Genomic DNA, 21,469 nt, shown 5'->3' with positions numbered 1-21,469 from the left:
ACCAGAAATATTACATAAATTAGTAATTGTGTTTTTCATGGCTTTGAGTACAGATTCGGCCAGTTTGGTAGTTGAATTATTGGTTCTCCTGTGAGCTGTATTAGGTCTGGGAACAAAGTTCTCGAAGTCCAGTAGGGCGCGACCAAAAGCAGTTGGAGGACTTTGGTCTGAACGATCTTGTGTAGAACTTTCGGTAGTAGAACAGGTGGTATAAACACATAAGTATCTAGTCCTTCTCACAGAATGACTAGAGCATCCAGGGACCAGGCTAGTGGATCTGGAACTGGTGAGACGAATGTCTTTATTTGATGATTGAAGCGAGTCGGAAAGAGATCTATGAAAGGACATCCGTGATCCTTTGCTAGTAGTTGAAATGCTTCAGGATGCAGCATCCATTCTGTGTGAGATGGTGTGACTGGCCGGGGATAATGTGTCGGCTATGACGTTGGTTGCTCCTGGGATATGAAAAGTTTCTATCCTCAGGTTGAGCCTGTCTACTAGGTTGAATAGACGGAGATGCCAATCTCGTTATGCAACCCAGTGAGCTTGCAGACATGTGATATGCAAATCAGGCCTGCGCAGAGCGTTGACTTCTGTCATGGATTTATCAGCTCCTAAGCATGTGATGTCACTGGTTGGCCTCCATGAAATATGGTGCAATAGCTGGTTGAGTAAAAGCGTGTGTAAGAATTACGCCGCTTTACATAATCCTCCAAAACCACTTGAATAAGGGTTGCTCCAGGAGTAAAGTTCTTGACGGATTGTTTATCCATACAGTTCATAGTCTGTACCGGCTTACTGGTCCTTAAAATCCTATGACCTCCTTGATGCATGGTATGAAGAGCCAACAAATACGATGTGAGCAGCCCATGGATGCGTAAAGGTGGCTTAATATAGAGGTCAGGCCACTGGTACGAAGATAGTAGACCTTGTTAATGCATTAACGTGAGTCCCGCTGAGGTCAATGCTAAGTGATTCAAAATGAATTCTTGGTCACGTTCCTGTGCCGCCATAGTTGATAAGAGCATACATTCTCTGTCCGTAAGTTGGTTTGAAGTGCATTAAGCATATTTCCATTTATGGTCTTTGACATCACTTGCTGTGTCTAACTGGGCTAACTTCTTGTCTTCTACTCTGTAAGTTCGAGACTTTGAATTGCTCAACAGTGAGTAAATTCCCATCCACTTATGGTGCCTTAAGAATGCTCAAAGTGAGGCGTAGGCGAAACTTCCGAGTCACTCATCAATGAGTAATCTTTGTCTACTTCAAGCACTTTGCTTTCCCGAAAACTGACTTGAATGCATCTGCCACTTGAGTTAGTCTGATGACGACGAGTTATGCTTAGGAGGTGAGATAGGGAGCCGATCAGTAACCCACCAGTTCAGAGTCCGTGTAAATTGTTGAATTCAGGTTGTCTTGCAGCATATTGTCATCCAAAACTAGTCGTTCTTCATGGATAGGTGAGAGAAGAAGCAAGAGTCGACTGATTAATAGGCTAATCCAAATCCACCTTCAACAGCTGTTGTTGAATAGCCATCATAACTTGTCGAGTTGATATTTGTGATGAAGTCCGATTGTGATTGACTGAATGCTTGTGGATACATTCCTGGCTTCTGGTAGGCTTAAACGTAGGTTGGATTAGGTTGGTTTGCAAAGGCCATAGATGGGTTCGTAAAAGCAGATGTCCAGCAATGTTCGGGAACGGAGTAGCTGTATGTGTAGGCGGGTTCACCGATGTCTGCTGAAGGCGTCCTGGTAGAAGACACAGCAGACGGGTTTGCGAAGGTAGCTAGCTGATGCATCTCAGATGAGAGGAGGAGCGTTCACAAACGTAGAAAGGTGTAGAGCTGAAAGGTCCGAGAACCCTGACGTCTGCGTAGATCCCACATAGGTAGTAGTGAGGGAACCTGGGTTCCTTATGTTCGGATGAGTAGACTGCTGCGGCTGCTGCGAAGGTTTCGAGAACATAGTTCTCAACCCAGTTGCATTCTCGAAGGTAGATGTCTGCAGTGCCTTTCTCACAGTGACCTCGGGTTCGAGAACTGGAGGGTGTGAAAAGGATAGATCATCTGCTTCATCGAGACCTTCGCGGAGGTCTGGGTATTTTCAGTGGCAGTAGTAGATCTTGATGATGATTTCAATGACGACTTCTTGTGGGACGTCTTCTTCATTTTAGCCAGCTTTTGTAGACTAGAACCAGCCTCAGGAGCTTTCCTCTTGAGGCGGGACTGCGACACTACCTCACTCTGAGAGGCAGAAACCGGAGAATCCTGTGCAAAGAATTCCAATGGAGAATGTGAATTATAAGATGAGGCAATCATCTCTTCCCCTGATTATAATAACAGGGTTAACTCATGTTCAATAGGCTGTACCATACCCTTGTCTGCCAAGGCTTTAGCGCGCCATCATGCTTCTTCTTATCCATCTTCTTGCGCAAACAAGATAATATGTATTTATTAAAGAAATATTCAGACAAATGAGTGCAATATATACTCCGTGAAGTAATGGAACATGATGTGGAAATGCAAGAAGAGCACACAGGGTGTGGATCAGATGCAGTAGTATAAGGCCGTAGAAGGGACCCGAGGTGCCAACCCAACCGTCCAGGTGGTAGATGGAAGAGAGAGTGACAACATGGCCGTCGGTCACATTGGACAAATGGTTGGAAAGAAGGCAAAGGGGCCCCGTTTGAGTAAGTTCTTTTACTGTTCTTGGGGACATAGTAACAGAGGTTTTCTCTCAACCTTTTGACGGAAAGTGAGATATCTTAAAGCAATAAGTACAAGTCAGGATAAGGAACAATCATGCCACTTGATTGTTGAATCTGTTAATCCTCACCTTTGATCTTTTGGTAGCATGTTTATGAGCATGACTTTTGATTGCGGATTGAAGTGTTAAGTTGCAAGAACCAGCTTCAAGACAAAAGGGTAAATTTGTACTTATTGGAGCTTTTGGGGACCCTAAAATGAGTTCAACACAAACAGGATTCGACACATCTACTTCGAGACATTTTGGTAAAAATATTGATAAATATAAGAAATCGACAGGGACTGATAGATGAGTTCGACACTACCGAGAATTTGTCTTCTCCACCGATTTCGAGACATTGCACTGTACTTGAGAAAGATTTACGGCCTACCTTTAGAATACAGCACCACAAACTTTACATATACATCATCTTACCCTTCTATGTAATTTTATGTGATTTTGTTCGAAAGCACATTCTCGAAACAATACCCCATGACGCCTGCATAGCAACATGGTTGTCTAGCTCAGCGAGTGTGTATAAGCTCAGGTCACTGGTGTTTCATCTCTACTAACTATGTCATTGCATAAGCCCAACATTGCTGAGAGTTTCCAGTAGTTGTAATACTGGCGAATGCACCATTTTTTGCAAGCACCAGTTTGGAATATGTTTCCTTAATCACTAATACGCTCATATTTATTTGTATTACGAGGTGTTGAGGTGTTATATTTTGTGTATTTTTGTATTTTTGAAATTTAGCGAGAATGCGTTACACCGGTCTATATTATATATATTCTATTATTCGCAATTTTGGTCAATGTAATTATTTAATTTATGTAAATATATTTTATATTTTAGTTTCTACGTAACTATATACGTCTAAATGATTTACCAATGTAAACTGACATGCATATATATTTTTTTCATTCAGTTATATGCACCATTACATAGAAAAGATTTTATTAGTATTTTTTTGGAAGCGGTAATAATGCATTACACTGGACACGTCAGTCATGTTCGTGCCGGTTCGGTCAATGTATTCTATTTACTAGGATTATTTCAAGGGGTTAGGGTTAGGGTTTAGGGTTTAGGGTTAGGGTTAGGGACCTAATCCAATATAGTAGGTACATGTCCGGTGTAATACGTGAGTACCATTGTCGTTTTTCCTTTTGCATTTTAATACTTTTTTTCACACAAAAACGTCGAAAGTACACTATGAAATGGTTTAATGTAGAAATTTTGGGCTAATGGAAATTGGCCTGGAATTTGCACGCAAGCCTCTTTCACACCGGACATTTGTTCAGTAATGATTATGAAGGCTAACTCAGCCTCATGCCGTCACTAGACATGTTCATGTCTCCCTCGTTCCTCAGTGCGATCCACATTATCCTTACAGCGTTCCCTGCATCACTTCTCTGTCACAAAATCACCCGATTTATGTAAAAGCGCGTCATTCATGCATGCACCGTGAAATTGACATCTGACGCCAGACGCCAACAACAATTTTCAGTTTGAGGCACATCGGCTCATTCCACGCCACACTGTATATTGTAGATTGTAGAATGGGAAGAGTGTGCCAAATGGCATCGGGTCCATTCGGCAATTGTCTGTAGATTAAAATCACGAGACACAAAGTCTACCTGTAACCTTCGTAATTGTCCGGGACCTATTCGACTCTTTCCATTCATTTCCGTGACGTCACAGGAATGACTCGATAAATTTGCACATTGTGTAACAGTGTGGATGTAGCTCCGACGGGTTCTCCCAAACTGGTTGCTTGTCTTCATGACACGTGACCTACGGCAGAGATCGGGGGATTTACCTTGAGTTCTGTATTTGAGGGTACCTGGGACTCATATTCTAAATTTTCAGGGGTCCTGGACACTTAAATATTATCATTAATACTGTTATTGTATTGTGTATCATGATCATCACCTTGCGTCCTTGTGGTTCGCTAACAAATTTCGTTGCGTCCATTGTCAATTTTTAAGACTTCCTTTGTACATAAATTGTGTTACGATTCACATCGTACATGCTTCTCCATAAAAATCATCATCACTCCCACTAGCCATAAATTAAGAACGGTCCCGTAATGTTGTGATTAGGACAGTTGATGATGTAGTCTGAGATAGCTGATTTTTTGTTTGATTCATATATGTTACATGTTGCTTCTGTGCTGTAATTACTTCACTCTTGCTTGACAACAGCATAAGAAACTATACGAAAACATTGCATCATAATATAATAAAGAAGTTACATGTTTTTTCTATAAAGTATCATAGATATCTTATTATTCCGCAAACCTTCCTATTCTGGAAATTGAAGCAAACAATGTTACTAGTTTCATCTCCCTCAAACAAATGCCAATGACTCACATGAGCTGAGCAGATTTTGATGCTGTTGGACACTAGCCTTACAGCCTATAAATTAATTCAGTTTTTCTGATTTCATTTCCATTTAAAATGCATACATCAGGGGTATCTACCCTACAGTGGGAAGTTATCAAATATCAAAACACTGTAAGTTTATGTCATTTCAACAATAATGGCAACATATCATCTCGACCTGTTTCACATCTGCAGTGTTTGGACTCATCAAGTACCACACAGGCTAAAAATAATTTGGTTCAGATCAGGCAATTTGGAAGGCCAGGGATGGCCACTGATGTTACACATTGTCATTTTGAAACAGCTCCCTCTGGTGGTAAAAACAGGAGGGGGGTGAGGTTGCAGGATTTGGTCCATGTAGCGATTTGCTGTAAGATTGCCTTGAACCACCACTAGCTCTGATCTACCTGTGTAGAATATGGCTCCCCACACCATGACGTTTTCTGCACCAAGTCTGTCCACCAGTCAAACAAAGTTTGGCGCACCAGAATGTTAAATTTACCAAGAACATGTCTTGCTTCCATCTGGTAAGTGTATAAGTCTTCCAATGATGATATGGATATTTTTTAGTTTAGGACTATTAACTTGCTTGAGGAAATCCCATCTAATACCTTGGAGTCCGGTAAGTTTGGTACTGTTTTCTCTTCAGAATAGGGAAGGAGAGGAGTGTCATGACTAAGTTACTGTAGATTGTCAAGGCCTGATCAATTATTCTCAGTGTGTCACGGTAAAATCCACAAAGGGGAATCACAGGGGTAGCATCTGAGTCAAGGAGATCAGAACTACGTGTAAGGGTTGGCATATATGGATACAAGGTCTCCTAAATATCTGTGATGGATAGATGTTCATTGTATGAGATTGTGTGAAACATTTGCCTGAAACCCTATTGGGGTACCCCTGAAGGATGTTTATCAGGTAGTAAGTCTTAAAATGTTTAATATCTGCCATAATCAATTTAGGTGGCAGTAGAAACTAAATTATGATTTGAGGAAACAATATTTGAAAGACACTTCTGGTTTTAAGATAAAAGAACTGTGTTACTTACCTATGGTTATTGTCACATCACAATTCTGTTTGAAGCGAACACCTTCACACACCATGTACAAATCGAGGGTTTGAGTTTGCGTCACTGATATGGTCACATTTTCTTCAACATCATCTAACCCGCTTGGTGTTCGAGGGAGGGTGACATTAGCATTGCCAAGTTGAAACAGTGAAGGAGATGAACAGTAATACTGCTTTATGTAAAACATGATGGTCACCTGACTACCCTCCTTCAAACTGTCCAAGTTGCTCGTGCTGTTGATGACACATGCTGATGAATTCTCTGAAGAAAAGAATGAGTGGCTTTGCACCATCTTTTCTAGAGCTATGTAAGTTTAAATATCTCTAAATATTGCGAGATCTTTTACGTTGCAACAGTTCACGTAGTCATAGTTTAGGTTCATGGATTAAAAATACGGGAAAAAAACACACCACATTGAAAGCATGACTGATGTGTGATTGCCTGAAGAAAGTAAATATGCTTCTTATGTCATGCTGTTGAAAATAACAACATATTTCGTCATTCCTCTCATCAATGTGCAAAACCCATACTTCTCAAAAGGAGTGAGACTCTGGTACAGCAACTCCATTAGCAGTGTCATTATTGGGTGTGACCATCATTTGTGTTGATACAGATGATGCATCATACATGTATGCAAATCATGACCCAAATACAACAAATATTTGGCCATAGGAGCCTTGCCAATTTACACTTGTCACAAAGTATGTGATCTAGACTACCAGTTGTCCAACTTCCATTCTTTTTTGGAAGTTGTGGGGCCTAGAGTTGGGAATTGGTTTGAATCTCACAATGAATAATTGGTTCATTACCAGTGAGCGATCATTGAAAAAATTTGTTAGGTTTTTCAGATTATCAGAATCAGACTGTTATTGCAGATAAGTATAACCTGGTTCTCTGTTGAATTTTTCGTTTTATTTAGAAACTTGCAAAGTCAAATATCAAGGTCAAATTTCACATCCAATGTAAAATGATGCAACTTGTTACTTTCAAGTGATGAAGTCATGAAGTATCAGAAACATGCATTCATGACTTTTCAGTTAGTGAAGTGAGTTTTCTAAGAATTAAACATGTTTTAAGGCCCTGAGAAGTTCTAAGATATGTTCCATGGTCAAGTGTTTCAAACACTAAAAGAGTGGTTCCAAATCGTTTGTGTTCAATTTTGTGAAAATGTGACCGATTGCCTAGTCGTCTGGCCACTGCAATAAATCTTCAATTATTTCAATTAATCGGAACATCACTAGTGGTGGCTGAGTGTTTGGTACGCTGACTGACTTTGTGTGCTGGTGATTAGCTGCCTGACCATGAAAGTGTGGGTTCTAATCCCACATGAAACTCAACATTACAAAAGTACAAGTATCTGTACTTTACTGAGAAAGTGCAATCCCAAATGTAACATATACTGAGAGAAAGAAATAAAGGATCACAGGAAAATGCAAGTGTTCCTTTATTTTTTTCCGGTTTTCATCACCACAGCGCTATTCAAAGCTGGTGATGAAAACTGGAAAATATTAAAGGAACACTTGCATTTTCCTGTGATCCTTTATTTCTTTCTCTCGGTATATATTGGTTATTCTGAAAGTAGTGATGTAGACCCTCAATAATCTTTCATAACCTAGAGAGATAGATCTTTTTCAAATATGAAAAGTAATTATTAAGGACTGAATACTGAATGATGACTTAAGTAGTATAGGGAATGGGGCTACGACATTGCCTAGGTACACCATGCCTAGGAGCCTCCAAACGGCCAATTTGACTCCAGCAGCCACTAAAAGTAGTAGGGTTTTGAGCAAACTAGTCCGGAAGACATAAAATGGTCCAACACTTTATACTGGTTGAAGTGCACTCCAATTAGAGATACCTGGGTGTATGGATATAGAACAATGCCAGGAACCAAGCTATCTCGCCAAGCCTGTGCCGAGATCTGATCGGGTTGTTTGTGCCTTCTGGAGGCACAGAGGAAGTACCACATATTGCAAGCCAGATATCGCGAATCCGAGGTATGGCAGAGGTCTTCGAGACCCTGCTAGAGAAGTGTTCCCATGTCTTGCTTTCTGACAAAGAGAAACAAATCATGCAGCGATAAGGACACACCTTCTATGAGCGAGCTCTAGAACTCTATTTGCTGTGCTTTCGCCAATTCGTAGAAGAGGGCACAATAGTCAATTTTGTCTACCTCTACCTGCCCAACCAATTTCGACCTGCAGCAGGCAAACTCAGAATCGTTCTCGCCGACTAGTTGCACAAAACTCTACTACTTTTAGTGGCTGCTGGAGTCGAATTGGCCGTTTTGAGGCTCCTAGGCATGGTGTACCTAGGCGATGTCGCAGCCCCATTCCCTATACTACTACTTATGAAGAACACTCACACTAATAGTCTATCTGATTACTGTAAATGATATAAGGACTTACTCATAACAATAAGGGTTCCTCTAGATGGTTGTCCATCTGCACCATCTCTACATATCCACGAACCAGCATCCAAAAATGTAGTGTTTGCTATCTCCAACACATTTCTTGTGGTAGTGGCTACAGGATTACTGTATCCTGAATTTGGCAGACAATTTGTAGCACCTGCACATGTAGATACCAAAAAAGCATCAGGCCTGATCCACCGAACACCAGTTTTCAATGTCCCAGCTATGTCACAGGAAATTCTCTGTGTACTGTACAGTTCCACATGTTGTGGTAAAGAGGAATCTATGGTTGTGACAGCCTGCCCTGTAAAATATAGACATTGATCAAATAATGATTAGATCGTGTATACGAGATTGATATTAAGGGAGTCATCATTTCATTAAGGTTTTCTTATACAGTATTTAAATCTAGGAACCCCCTCAACAAGAAGACAAAGTCATCAATATCCCTATAAGGGCATAATACTATACTCTTCATGAATATGCCAACTAATTTGTTCTTGAATACCCACAAAGTGGAAGGAGAATATTGGTAGGTTTCAAAACCAGCTGCAGATCTGTGTCAAGTTAGGTGAAGCAACAATGAAGGTTTTAATGGAAAAGAGCTATAACCAGGATATTTAGAGTTGAAAACATTATATACATTTTATAAATATTTAAGGAAAATTTGAAGTCAAGTTAAGAAGGGTGAATGTTCTGGGAAAGTGCATTAACCAAGCTAACCAAACTCTTATTGATTCACTTTTCTTGAGGAATAACAATTTCTCTGAATTGACATAAATGAGGGTGAAACGTTCAAACTGGTGTTTCTACACAATTGGGTGGATGGACATTTGGGATACAGATGGTCAGTTTGGTCAGTTTGTCAATAAAGGGGCACGCATAGGATCTGAAATGATTTGATGAAGTATGTTTTGGCGCCTACCAGTCTGAGATATTAGTTAGATATGTCATGGTTTGGTTGATGTATGGCTTAAGCATAACTAGCAATGTCATTTTATCACTGGAAGAAATTGATGGTACCAAATAAAGTCTCTGAAAGGGACTAATGAAAGTAACTAATTATTAAGATTGGATACGAGTCATTTTTGTAGGAGGTAGGATATCATTTCGGGGGGAGGAGTCTAAAATTGTCAAAGAAGACTTTTCCCACATTTCGGGGGGAACCAAGGGGACTCTGAGCCCCACCGTTGACTTGAGAGGTTCTCTCTGTATATTGAGAGAATGGCTCAGATGAAATTGTAACTTTAGGAGTTGTGCAAGAAACCAACAAGTTCTTCCAGGAGATTTGTGAATCAGTGTTGCATGTAAACCAGGAAAGCTAGGAAATATCGGAGGACCTTTGTGAAAGAATTCATGTCAAGATAAATGGACTTGAACACCATACCGGACTTATCTTTGACTATCCATCTTAGCTACATCATCCCCAGAACCAGAATGGCTAGACAGATTGCCTAGGGAGAAAGGGTATAACACCCAGAAACACCTCAGGTAACAGAGCACTACCACCAATTTCAGTCTAGGTCAAACTTGATGCGACGGAGTTGCAAAATAATATTTTATTCAGAAATCCAACACTACCAAAAGTTCACCACAAGAACTATCTATGTGCCAAGTTTGGTGAAGAAATATTTAAAGGTCACATGCAACCAAAAAATCAAACATAATTAAAACACAATTATCACTTATTCATGACATATAATATACATTGCTGGTTACGAAAAAATATATAAACAAAATTATAAGCGTACAATCGCAGATCGAAAGTGCAAAATTGTGTACTTCGGTTTACTTCCCAAGAAACGAAGCAGCCGGGATACCGAACCCAGTCAGAGCGGGTAGGTGTGCACTCAAGTGTAACGGCTGGTTCATTTGCAGATGCCTTCACGGCTAGTTGTGTGTATATATATAGAGAGATGTTGGGTTTTGTAAATACATGCTCATTTTTTGTGTATAACATTTTGCAATCAACAGACATCATAACATGTCATGTGTTCAAGTATCACACCTGCCTGTCTGTGTAATTACATAATGTGACAGAGACCGAACTCGGGCCATAAATCAATGCATTTTGTTTATGGTGTATAGCCTGATTGGTGTTAAGTTCAAATTGCATGTGGTCAGTGATATCAGCTGTGTATTGAATACTGTCATTAGCAGACAGGCAGGCAGACACACAGGTGTCAATAAAACAAGACATTGAGTTTTGTCTGTGACAACGACATATCTATATCACAGTTAGAAATTCTGTCAATGCTAAATAATGACATTGCTTTTAAGTATCGAACTGAGAAAGTGTCTCGGTAAGAAGAACGTGTGGTGAAATAGACAAATGAAATTATATAAACAGTTAATTTACTGTCATAACACATTAAAAGCTCGCACCTGTGAGATATCAACAAAACATTAGAAAAATAGCTCACAAAGCCTTCACCGAGTATTCACCAGACAACCCGCTTCCAAGCTGCGCGAACCTATTTACTTGCGCACGTGCTATGAGCGCAGCCCAGCTGTTGAAACCCGTTTTCCCCAGAAAAGTCTGGGGAAAATTAGTGAAACGTTTGAACTCTGATTTCGCTCTTTTTTTTCATCGCGTTATTTTTCAACTTTATAAGTTGAATTTGCATTTTTGACGATTTGTTTCGGTACGTCCATACCGAAAGGTATCAGAATCTGCAAAGTTGTGTTTTACGTTGCATGTGACCTTTAAGGTTTTTTATGTTCTGGTCTGGAAAAGCGAATGTGCATTGACAGACAGACAGACGTACGGACGGAACCATTTAAATACCCACCGCAAAACATGTTGAGGGGTCAAAAAAATATTTTCTTAAGGACTGGTCTTTTATCATAAGAGTGGGTGTGCTGCTTGGAACTGTATCACATTTTGCTAATAAATAAAATTGCTGATAAATCATATTGTCCACTTTTATTTTGATATCGGTGCCTCCATTTTGCTTGATTCTTCTTCATCTTCACTTGAAGTTTCTCTTGCAAGATGTAAAAGCGGCTCTTATTAATACGGTGTAACGTCCATGTGAAAGATCACACCAGGAACATCTTTTACTGCTTCAGAATCCTTGGTCACAGACACATTGTCAAGTAAAATCAAAGAGGAAGCCATCAGCAATAGGCACACATGACGTCATGTCATGTGAAACCTGCTTCTGCTCATTAACTGTCAGTTCCATAACAGGCGGAAATACGGGTGGATTTATTGCGATTTTAGAAACTATTTGTTCAATGATAATGATGGAAGGTGACTTTAAGAATGCTTTTACAGCTTTGAGTGAGTGAGTGAGTTTAGTTTTACGCCACACTCAGCAATATTCCAGCTATATGGCAACAGTCTGTAGATAATCGAGTCTGGACCAGACAATCCAGGGATCAACAGCGATTATCGATCTAAGCGATTGGGATACGATGACATGTGCCAACCGAGTCAGCGAGCCTGACCACCCAATCCCATTAGTTGGCTCTAACAACAAGTATGGGTTTACTGAAGATCAATTCTAACCCGGATCTTCACGGGTCTTTACACCTATGAAAAAATACAACTTTTGTGATAGTATTATCCTATAATTAAGTATCTGCTTGCCATAAAGTCAGTTCACCCCACTGTCTAGAACAAAAACTGACCCATGTAATAAACACATTCCCAGCTGTTCACTGGGATGTACAAAACATTCTACTGTGTTGAAAGTATGCATGATGTTGTCTTAATTTCACGAGCATCAACAAAAACTGGCTCTGTAGACATGACATCAACTGTCCAAGTGATTAACAGCTAGTCCAAGACTAGCAAACCAGTGTAAAAATGTGGAGAGGTTCATTGTTAGACTGCAGTTTTTGAATACACATGGCACATGGTCAGTTGCAGTTTGAGTATTTGAGTATTATCTACACCATGAATATCACCACGGGTACACCTGTTAACCATTTCAACATTCTCGTTTATCACATTAGGGATACAAGTACCATCTGTTTTGTATTTTGCCAAATAAGCAAATAAAGGCATTAATGGTTGATTGAAGCATGTCAATTTCTGTGCAGGGATGTAGCTGTGTCTGTCTGTGCAGACCAAGCGAAATTACTTGGTACAGCATCCTTCTTCAAACAGCGATTTCTTCTATTCATAAATGTGTCAAAATTGAAAAAAAAAATTAATGCTAATTCCTGATTATTTTAATTGAAAATTTTAACTATAACTTGTATATTCATAACACTTCTCCTATCTCACATCTTGCACTCTCTCTCTTATGATCAGCAGAAGAGTGGAAACGAACTGTAAACAAAGTTTTGGGCCTCTCTTGAACCTCTCTGCACCCCACTGCTCCCATTCCTGGACAGCCTGGCAGCCTCTGAAAAGCGTGCAGCATGTCCTTTCGGTCAGTCATGTGACCCCTTTGTGTATTCATTCTCATCTTGGAGCAATGTCATAATCTATATAACGGTGTTGGTTGGGCTGGAATCCACCGTGCAAGATAGGATAAGTATAATAGATATACCATTCATAGTTAAAATTTTCAAATTTTTAAACTTTTCCTATCTCACATCTTGTACTTATCCCACAGTTGGACGGTGGGCTGCAGATTACCCTGTGTCTGAGTGGATGACAACCATGGTGATGTGATGATGAAACACAAGGAGGCCTGTTTTGAGCACAATCTCCTGATTGTACAACTCCAATACTTCTGGGTTACTTCTTCCAAAACCCCTTTGCTTACTCAGCACAAAAACTCCCATGGAGTGGGCGCTCCTGAGTAAATGTGGTTTAACGCCATACATTTGTCTGAAGACAAATGCAAAGCTCAGCACGTAAACCATGTCTTGCCCCTGTTTCCAGAAAGCCCCAGTAAATTAAAGTCTTATGACTTTAATCTGGCCAGCCCCTGCTTTGAAACCATCCCCACAGTCACTATGCTGATGAAAAGGAAAACAGCTCAGTTAGCTCAACTGTTGTAACGTTCAGTTCCGAATGACATCAAATGACCCTCGTTCCTTTGCTTAAGCTTAGTCAAGGATGTGTCCGGCAACTTAGGAGCGGAACGCATCGACATCCACTGGAATTCGATATTCATACTTCAGTGACATAATTGCTCAAACAGTAGAGATCACTAAGCAAGAGTGTCAATCGATCTGCATTGTAGTACAAGACTGGCCTCTCAGTCTATGACGAAGTCACTCAGCGGTGACTGTACTTCAATGCCCAAGTGTAGAACCAGGTGAAGTAGATCTAATGCCCAAAGGAAAGTAGAACGTAGTTGACTGATGGAGTTCCATACATCTTGATTCAATTTATACAAGGTATGACAAAACTTTATGGATGTTCAACTTCTTTTGTTTCTCAACGCCGATGTTTTGGTGTAGCTTCTTATCCTGTTACCAAGCATATGGGGGAATGATGGTGTACAACCAGTTATACACAAGATACATGTACATGTGATAATAGGAAACAAAAACAAAGGTGGGATAACAAAGCATCGGAGAAAGTTACATGATGAGCTAAAATAACATAAATGAGATAAGTAGGATTACCATGACAGTGTAAGTTAAGTGAATGAGTGAGTGCGTGTAAGTTAATTTGGCAGAGGCCAAGGAGGTGGATTAATTAAGAGGGAAACCAGTGGTGAGGAGTGTGAGTTATACAGGTAAATGAGAGCCAGAGTGGGTTGTGTGGATTAATTATTTGTGGATTAGGTTGTTTTAAGCGGATGAAGTAGCCATGATCCCTATTAATAGAGGTATTATAACGGCATATTTGTAATGCCTCGACCAATTTGCGCTCAGTGTAATCATGTTTGTTTTTTGTAAGTGTTTTTTACAGTGTCCCAGTTCATGTTGTGTTGAGGAAATTTGGTGATCTGTTCCAAAATGGCTGATGTGGTGTCTGCTTTGTAATCTTCAGCGCTTTGACAGGACAGACCGCTGGATCATCAGTTTCGTCAGGCCCGAGGATGGTGGACAACGGCGGAAGAGTCTATCAAACTGCCCTGGCAGTTGGTACTTTGCAATGCCTCTTCCTCTCAAAACGTACTTGATTGACGTCCAGAGTGTGGAGTTCCAACATAATAATTCATCAAGTCTCCATACAAGATCCTATCCTGGTTGAGCAGAGATAATATCCGTGATGCAGATATGTTATTCCACGAAAACTGGTGAATTATATAATACTAGTCAGGACAATGTATGTTTCCCTAGCTTTTGGTTATGGAAATAGTTATGGTACTCAGTCATAGCCTTAGAATGACATCTTGTCATCAATGAGAATACAGAACAACTTTCATGGCACACACTACTGACAAATAGCGAGTCTGATTCCACGTGAGGTGGACAAGTACTTCATGATCTGCCTTTGTTTTCAGCAATGTTTCAGGTAGAATGCAGCATTTAAGGCTCCAAACTGAAAAGAATGTTATAGCGAAACATTTTCAAGCTCATATGAAATCTCTTCCTGATTTTGTTAATATATATCTCAAAGGTACCGGTCAAACTATCCCCGCTACAAAATGCCCCAGCAAGTTTGGTCATTGATTTTAATTTGGTCAAATTTATTCAAAATGATTGAATATATGCCGTAAATGCATAGTTTTTGTCAACTTTGATTTTATGTTGTTCAGATTAAAGTTATTAGGAAGTAATATTTCTGATAAATGTTTCAATATTAAACTCATAACTATGTAATGAAAATTTTACTATAAATTGTATATTTATATACTTATCCTATCTCACGGTATGCACCTCTCTTCTTCTTCTACGACCATGTGTGGAAACATACTGTAGGCTAAGTTGAATCAAAAGTTATCTGGCCTCTGACCCCCAACCTCTGCCCCCACTCCGATAGCAGTACCTGTCAATCATCTCAATAAGCGTGCAGATCGCTCAGATGATCACGTGCGGTCTGTGCCTGTCATTCTCGTCTTGGAGCTTCCAGTAATCTGTGATGTGGGGCAGGTTGGGTGGGTATCCATCGCGTGAGATAGGATAAGTATATAAATATACAATTTATAGGAATTGCATCTTATCTGCGTTTGCGAGCCGACGACAACTGCTACGGCAGAAACCAATGGACCCAGATGGCGAAGACATCCAGATGACAAGACAGATCCCGGAGGTAGGGTGAGATAAAGACCGAGTCCAACTCCCAAAACAACCGTCCATGATGCCGTGAAGAAAACAGTTCTATGTGGCGCCATCATAATCATAGAGGTTAAGGCTCTTGTCTCATGAGGGTTGGCCGTAGTAGGAAGAGGAAGGTCAACACAGGCATAGGCATGAAGGATGGTAGATTGCATAACGAAGGTCAGTGTGGTATAAGAGACTTCTGTAGATGAGGCCATGAGGGTTGGCCGTAGTAGGAAGAGGAAGGTCAACACAGGCATAGGCATGAAGGATGGTAGATTGCATACCGAAGGTCAGTGTGGTATAAGAGACTTCTGTAGATGAGGCAGATGACAGTGAAATAAATAGGTCTCTTGCGTAACCTACGACGGTCCATGGAGGCAGTTAAAAGACCAGTAAAGTCCGGACAAGACATAGGGAGAGATTCTCGGTGTCGTCAGAAATAGAAGACAGCGGCAGGAAGGCGAATAGTCTGTCTGGCTGTCCAGGCAACTGGTTTCAGCGAAGAGATCCCACTTCAACCAGGGAGGGCTTTGGCATGTCTGGTCCTCTCGAAACGGTGCGTGAAGCTCGGAGATGCAGGCAGCAGTTGCAAGAGCCAGGAGGAAGAAAGACTTAAACGTGACATGCTTGAAAGCCTTCTCTGCCAGAGGTTCATACTCCTCTGACATGAGATGATTAAAAAGCACGGAAAGGTCCCAGGCTGGTGGCCAGAATTTCCAGGATTGATCAGCAACTTGTAAGATCTAAAGAGAGACTGGAGCCAGGGTATGGCTAGAACGTCGTGTTGCCAGGCCAAAGGATCCGGGTGTTAATTGGTTTTATTGAGTTCTCACACACAAGATACATCCATGCACACCATGTGCTTTTACTCGACTGTCCATCAGGAACCGGAAACAGGTGGCGCCAACCCTGAGGCATCCGGTCATGCGCTGTTACATGCGAAGCATGTAAACTTCCGGTTTGGGGATTTATTACGCTAGTTAACAATCTCCCCTTAAAAAAAATATTTTTTTTAAATTGTCGAGTTGGCATAATAGCATTCACAAATTAAAAATATATCTATGCACTGATATATACATGTGAAGTATTAAATAATTTTATTTTTTTTTAAAATGTACAAATTAAAAATGGACTGGTTAAAAAATTTAAAAGTTCAAATGTTGAAAGTGCCTTCAACCAGTCTGTGAGCTAGTAACATCAGGACTAAGACACAGTTCAATTCTTTCACTTGTATCTAGGAATGTTTTATTGTCGTTAGGTCCAGGGTTCCATCATGTATCGCTTTCAATAATAGAAGCGATGAGGCTCCATGCTTTGTGAAACAGTCTGCAAGTTGATCATTGGTAGGAGACCAATACACACCAGTAATTTGACCATTTCCAATGAGTTCCTTGATTCCACTTATCTCAAGTCTCAGACGTTTGTCAGACACAAACTTTGTGGACTTGACTGCATCGAAGAGAGAGTGGTTATCTACAATGCACTGTATCGGAAGTCTTGCTTCGTCAGTCTCACCAGTTGTAACCTCTGAATAGAGGGTGCTGAGGAATATTCCGTTATCTATTCCATCCGCCAATGCAAGTGTCTCACCCGCTAACGTGCTTCTCACAACACGCCTGATTCTCTTTGATTGCCAACACAAAGGGGAAAACTTGCTGTCATCTCCCAGCAGCATAACGATATGACCACCTTGTGTCGCCCCATCAGGCAAGTTGCCCAAAGAAGCATCACTAAACACCACTAAACGTAGAGATTCACAGGGTCCAAGATGTTGGAACTTCAGGGTCACATCTTCATTTTTCAGTTTTCTGATGACTTTATTGGCTTCCATCATATTTTTCACCGTAGCTTTGTTCACTGACGAAGCCAGGCAGCATGCATCAAAAACTATGTCCGGTCTGCTCTGTCGTGCTATCCATAAAATCTGTCCAACCTTTGATCTGAACATCTCAAATTCAGACGTGCTCAGGAATGCTTCCTTCTTTAACATTCTATCCTTATCTATGTTCAGACGAGTCAGGTTTCTCACGTAGTCATGTTGATGAAGAAGAATAGTCTCATTGTCACAGAGTAGTTTCATGCCGACATACTTGAAGGTGCTCTGTTCTTCACGTCCAACATTGAACGACTCTCTAATAGATGCAATGACAGTTTCTTCAAACTCTAAAGTACCGCCCCAAACAAAATCGTCCACATGGCTAGCAAGCACACCTTGCAGTTTTCCATTTGATATGAAATAGAACACTGCGGGGTCAACTTTAGATACTCTTGCCCCACTAGACTGCAGAACTTCACAGACCCTGGTATACCAATACAGTGATGCATCTGCCAAGCCATAAACACATTTCTGTAGTTTCCACAGGACTCCTTTCACCTGAGCTTCCCTTGGGGGGCGAAGGTAAACATCTCTGGTTAAAGCTGAGCCCTGTAAAAATGCTGTCTTGATGTCCATGGAACATGGGGTCCATTTCTGTTGTGCCATAATGGCTAATAACAGCCGTAAAGATTCTGTTGAACATGTTGGAGAATCTTTTGGCAGGTTTCTGTTCTCTATTTCTTCGAATCCTCTGGTAACCAGACGAGCTTTGGGAATAATTTTCTTGGAACTTTCTTTCAGAGTGCATATCCACCTTGTTGTTATATATTTCTGTCCATCATCCTGAACTTCCACAAACACATTGTTCTCTTTCCAATTCTGTAGTTCAGCCCTTTTAGCTTCATCAAAGGATACATTGTCAACAACACAAACATTTTCTTCTTCTTCAACATGGTCAGCATCTTGGTGATGATCATTAGAAATATCCAGCTCCAAATCACCCAGCTTACTAATGTCAACAGATATTCTTGCTCCTGAAATGTCATCTGGGCTCAAATACTCAATATTGTACCAGTCTTTGTTTCTACCTGTTGACTTGCCAGCTTGACTCAACACTTTGGCTATACACATATTTCCTGTCCTTTCATCACGGAATTTCATCACATGTCCAATGTTTGGTCTCTGACATGGTTTGTCTTTTTTCTCTTCATAATCATGATAGTCTTTATTTTCATCCTCGACTTCAGCGGCTTCTGGTTCGAGAGTCTCTTCTTTACGATCAGTCTCCTGGTCAGTATTTTGCTTTGTCCTGTGAACATCCTCCGGCAGCACTTTCTGCAGTTGACTATGATGTACTCTGACATGTGAGCCCCCATGTCTAACAAAGACAACTGTTCCATCTTGACCAATGACGACACCTGGTCCTTTCCATTCCATCTGGTCAGGGCGTTTGTAATAAACTCTATCTCCTGTGTCATATTTGGTCTCTCCACATGTGCGGATCTGTTTCCGAAGTGCTCTACGTATCCTTTCTGAACATTCTGCCTCTGTAAAGGCCTTTCTTGCTGAATGCAGGGCGTTGATGTGAGATCCAACTATCTTGCTCATTGTCTTTCCTTCAAGTGCTGGGGGTTTGTCGCATAAGACTGATGGCAAATTGGGATTCTGCCCCAAAACTAACTGGCATGGGCTGTATCCATGAACATTCTGTAAAGAGTTCTTGGCCATCAAAGCCCAAGCAATTGCAGTTTCCCAGTCACAATCATTCTCCCGCTTCACTTTCAGCAACATCTGTGTGAGTGTTTGGTTGTGTCGTTCCAATAGTCCATTACTCCAAGGGCTATAAGCGGCAGTAGTCTTCACAGTGATATTGAAATTTTCTGCCATGTCCCTCACTTCCTCAATTATTAAACTCTCCTCCATTGTCACTGTACAATTTTCGTGGTGGCCCATGAATTCCAATCCAGTATCGAATGAAATTAGCAACAAATTCTGAAGCTGCCTTCGATCTGGTTATACATCCTGCGCTGAAGCGTGTAAATTCATCTATGATGTGGAGGTACCAGATGCCCTGTCCTAATTCATGTAGGTCAACAGCCACTGTCTCATTATATTCTGTCGCCAGTGGAAACCCTACAATCGGTTTTATACAGGGTCTTTTATGCTGCAAGCAAATGTCACACTTTCGGACGATTTCTTCTAGTATAGTGAATGTCTCTACATCCTGACTTCCGGCGCTCTTCAACAGCTGTTTTAGTCTATCACTGGACGCATGTCCAAACTGGCGATGAAGTTTTGTTAATGTCTTCTTCTTTTCTTCAGTTGTCATACAGTCGGTGACCTTAAGTACTTCATTTTCTGTTACACTCTCTTCACTGGGCTCTCTTTGTTCTCTTCTGTTTAGGATATTGACACAATAGTGTCCACTTGATGTAAAGTCTAAGGCCGCAGGCTGTCCAAACATGACTGCACTATCATTCATCAGATCGAGAATGGTTCCAGCTTTCTTAAGAGATGACTTACTGAGAAGTAAGGGCAAGTCTACCTTAACTACTTCTGTCTCAATATTACAGGTTGTTTTTCCAATTCTTGCAGGCAAAGAAACAGTCTGATAAGAATACACAATATTTCCATCGCCAAACTTGAATGCCTTATTGCTCGGTTTCTTCTTTACCAAATCCCTATCTTGGCGGTCAATTTCAGACATGTAACTTTCAAGCCACTTCTTTCCACAGACAGTTCTTGTGCATGCTGTATCAATAATTGCCGACCCCTGAGATTCTACCACAAAAATTTCAAAATCTGTCTTGTACTGTTCTTTTGTAAACAATGTGATGTTACAATGTTCAACATTCTCAGGCACACTGTCAGGATACCCAATAATATGTACTCTGACAGACAGCACACCGGGACCGTTTTCCAAACTTATTGATAGGGTTTGTACCTCTTGCTGGTGCATCATTCTGTGAGTTACTTGAGCTTGAACTGTTCCTGTCATAGGGTTTCTTGTCATAACCTCGATTCCTCTGTCCTGACTTATGTTGGGTCCAATATGCAGATTCTTGTTTAATATGACAGAGACAGAGACAGAGTTTATTTGCAGTAAAAGGCCATAGGCCCAAAATACATTCAAAGGAAATGTCAGTGTAGTCAGGGGCACAATGTGCTTTCATGTGTGTTTATAATAATCCTTTTAACATAAAATAGATACAAGGCAACAGATTTTACAGTGTCTACATTAGTATTCTTGAAAAGATTTGCTAAAGAATATACAGTATAAGGCTTTTTAACACATTTGGTAATAAACCTCTCTCTTAGGTGTGAATAGGACTCACAAATGAACAGTACATGGAATTCATCTTCAATATAGGTAAGACCTTTAGATTTGCATGATATACAAAATCTTTGATTATAATCAGTGTTGTTATAACTTCCAGTTTCCACAGCTATTTTAAAATTACTACACCTAAATTGTGCTAAAACAGCTCTTAAATGTGTAGAAAGGTTAAACGATAAATAACATTCAACATTTAACAGCTGATTTAAAATACTGATAATAGTTGCATTTGGAGGAATTACTCAGAGAAGAGTACCAGGACTGTTTTAAATTATCTGATAATCTTTGTTTAAATAAGCTTATAAACATCTTTACATCACCAACATCTTGGCTCAACCAAACATATCCGAAACCAAAATTAAACAGAAGATTTTTAACTTTTGATGCCCATGTAGTTCTACCACTATCATCTAAAGACTTGAGCATAAGGTAGCTTTGAAAAGGTAATCTGTCATGAGGAAGTTGTAACAATCTACACCAATATTTGATTACTCGGGTCATATAATTAAGTTGCAGGGGCAATCTGCCACATTCACCCAGGGCCATGGAATTACAAGATGTCCTATTTATTTTCAACATTCT

General features: G+C 40.4%; 1 protein-coding gene across 3 annotated transcripts in view; it reads right to left on the bottom strand.

Annotated features, from left to right (window-relative positions):
* Window positions 1-21,469, bottom strand: part of LOC124253575 — a 170,242-nt gene that overhangs the window by 38,720 nt on the left and 110,053 nt on the right. For all 3 annotated transcript variants that reach the window (XM_046687374.1, XM_046687375.1, XM_046687376.1), the window contains 2 exons: window positions 8,608-8,916; window positions 6,179-6,460 (listed from right to left, as the gene is read on the bottom strand). In XM_046687374.1, coding sequence (XP_046543330.1) covers window positions 6,179-6,460; window positions 8,608-8,916 — 591 coding nt within the window. The remainder of the gene's footprint in view (window positions 1-6,178; window positions 6,461-8,607; window positions 8,917-21,469) is intronic.

The sequence above is a fragment of the Haliotis rubra genome, unplaced genomic scaffold (genome assembly GCF_003918875.1).
Source record: "Haliotis rubra isolate DU_JTF1 unplaced genomic scaffold, ASM391887v1 Scf545, whole genome shotgun sequence".
In the NCBI taxonomy this organism is placed as follows: domain Eukaryota; kingdom Metazoa; phylum Mollusca; class Gastropoda; order Lepetellida; family Haliotidae; genus Haliotis; species Haliotis rubra.
Note: the sequence above shows the minus strand (reverse complement) of the source record. Positions and strands in the feature narration are given on the sequence as shown.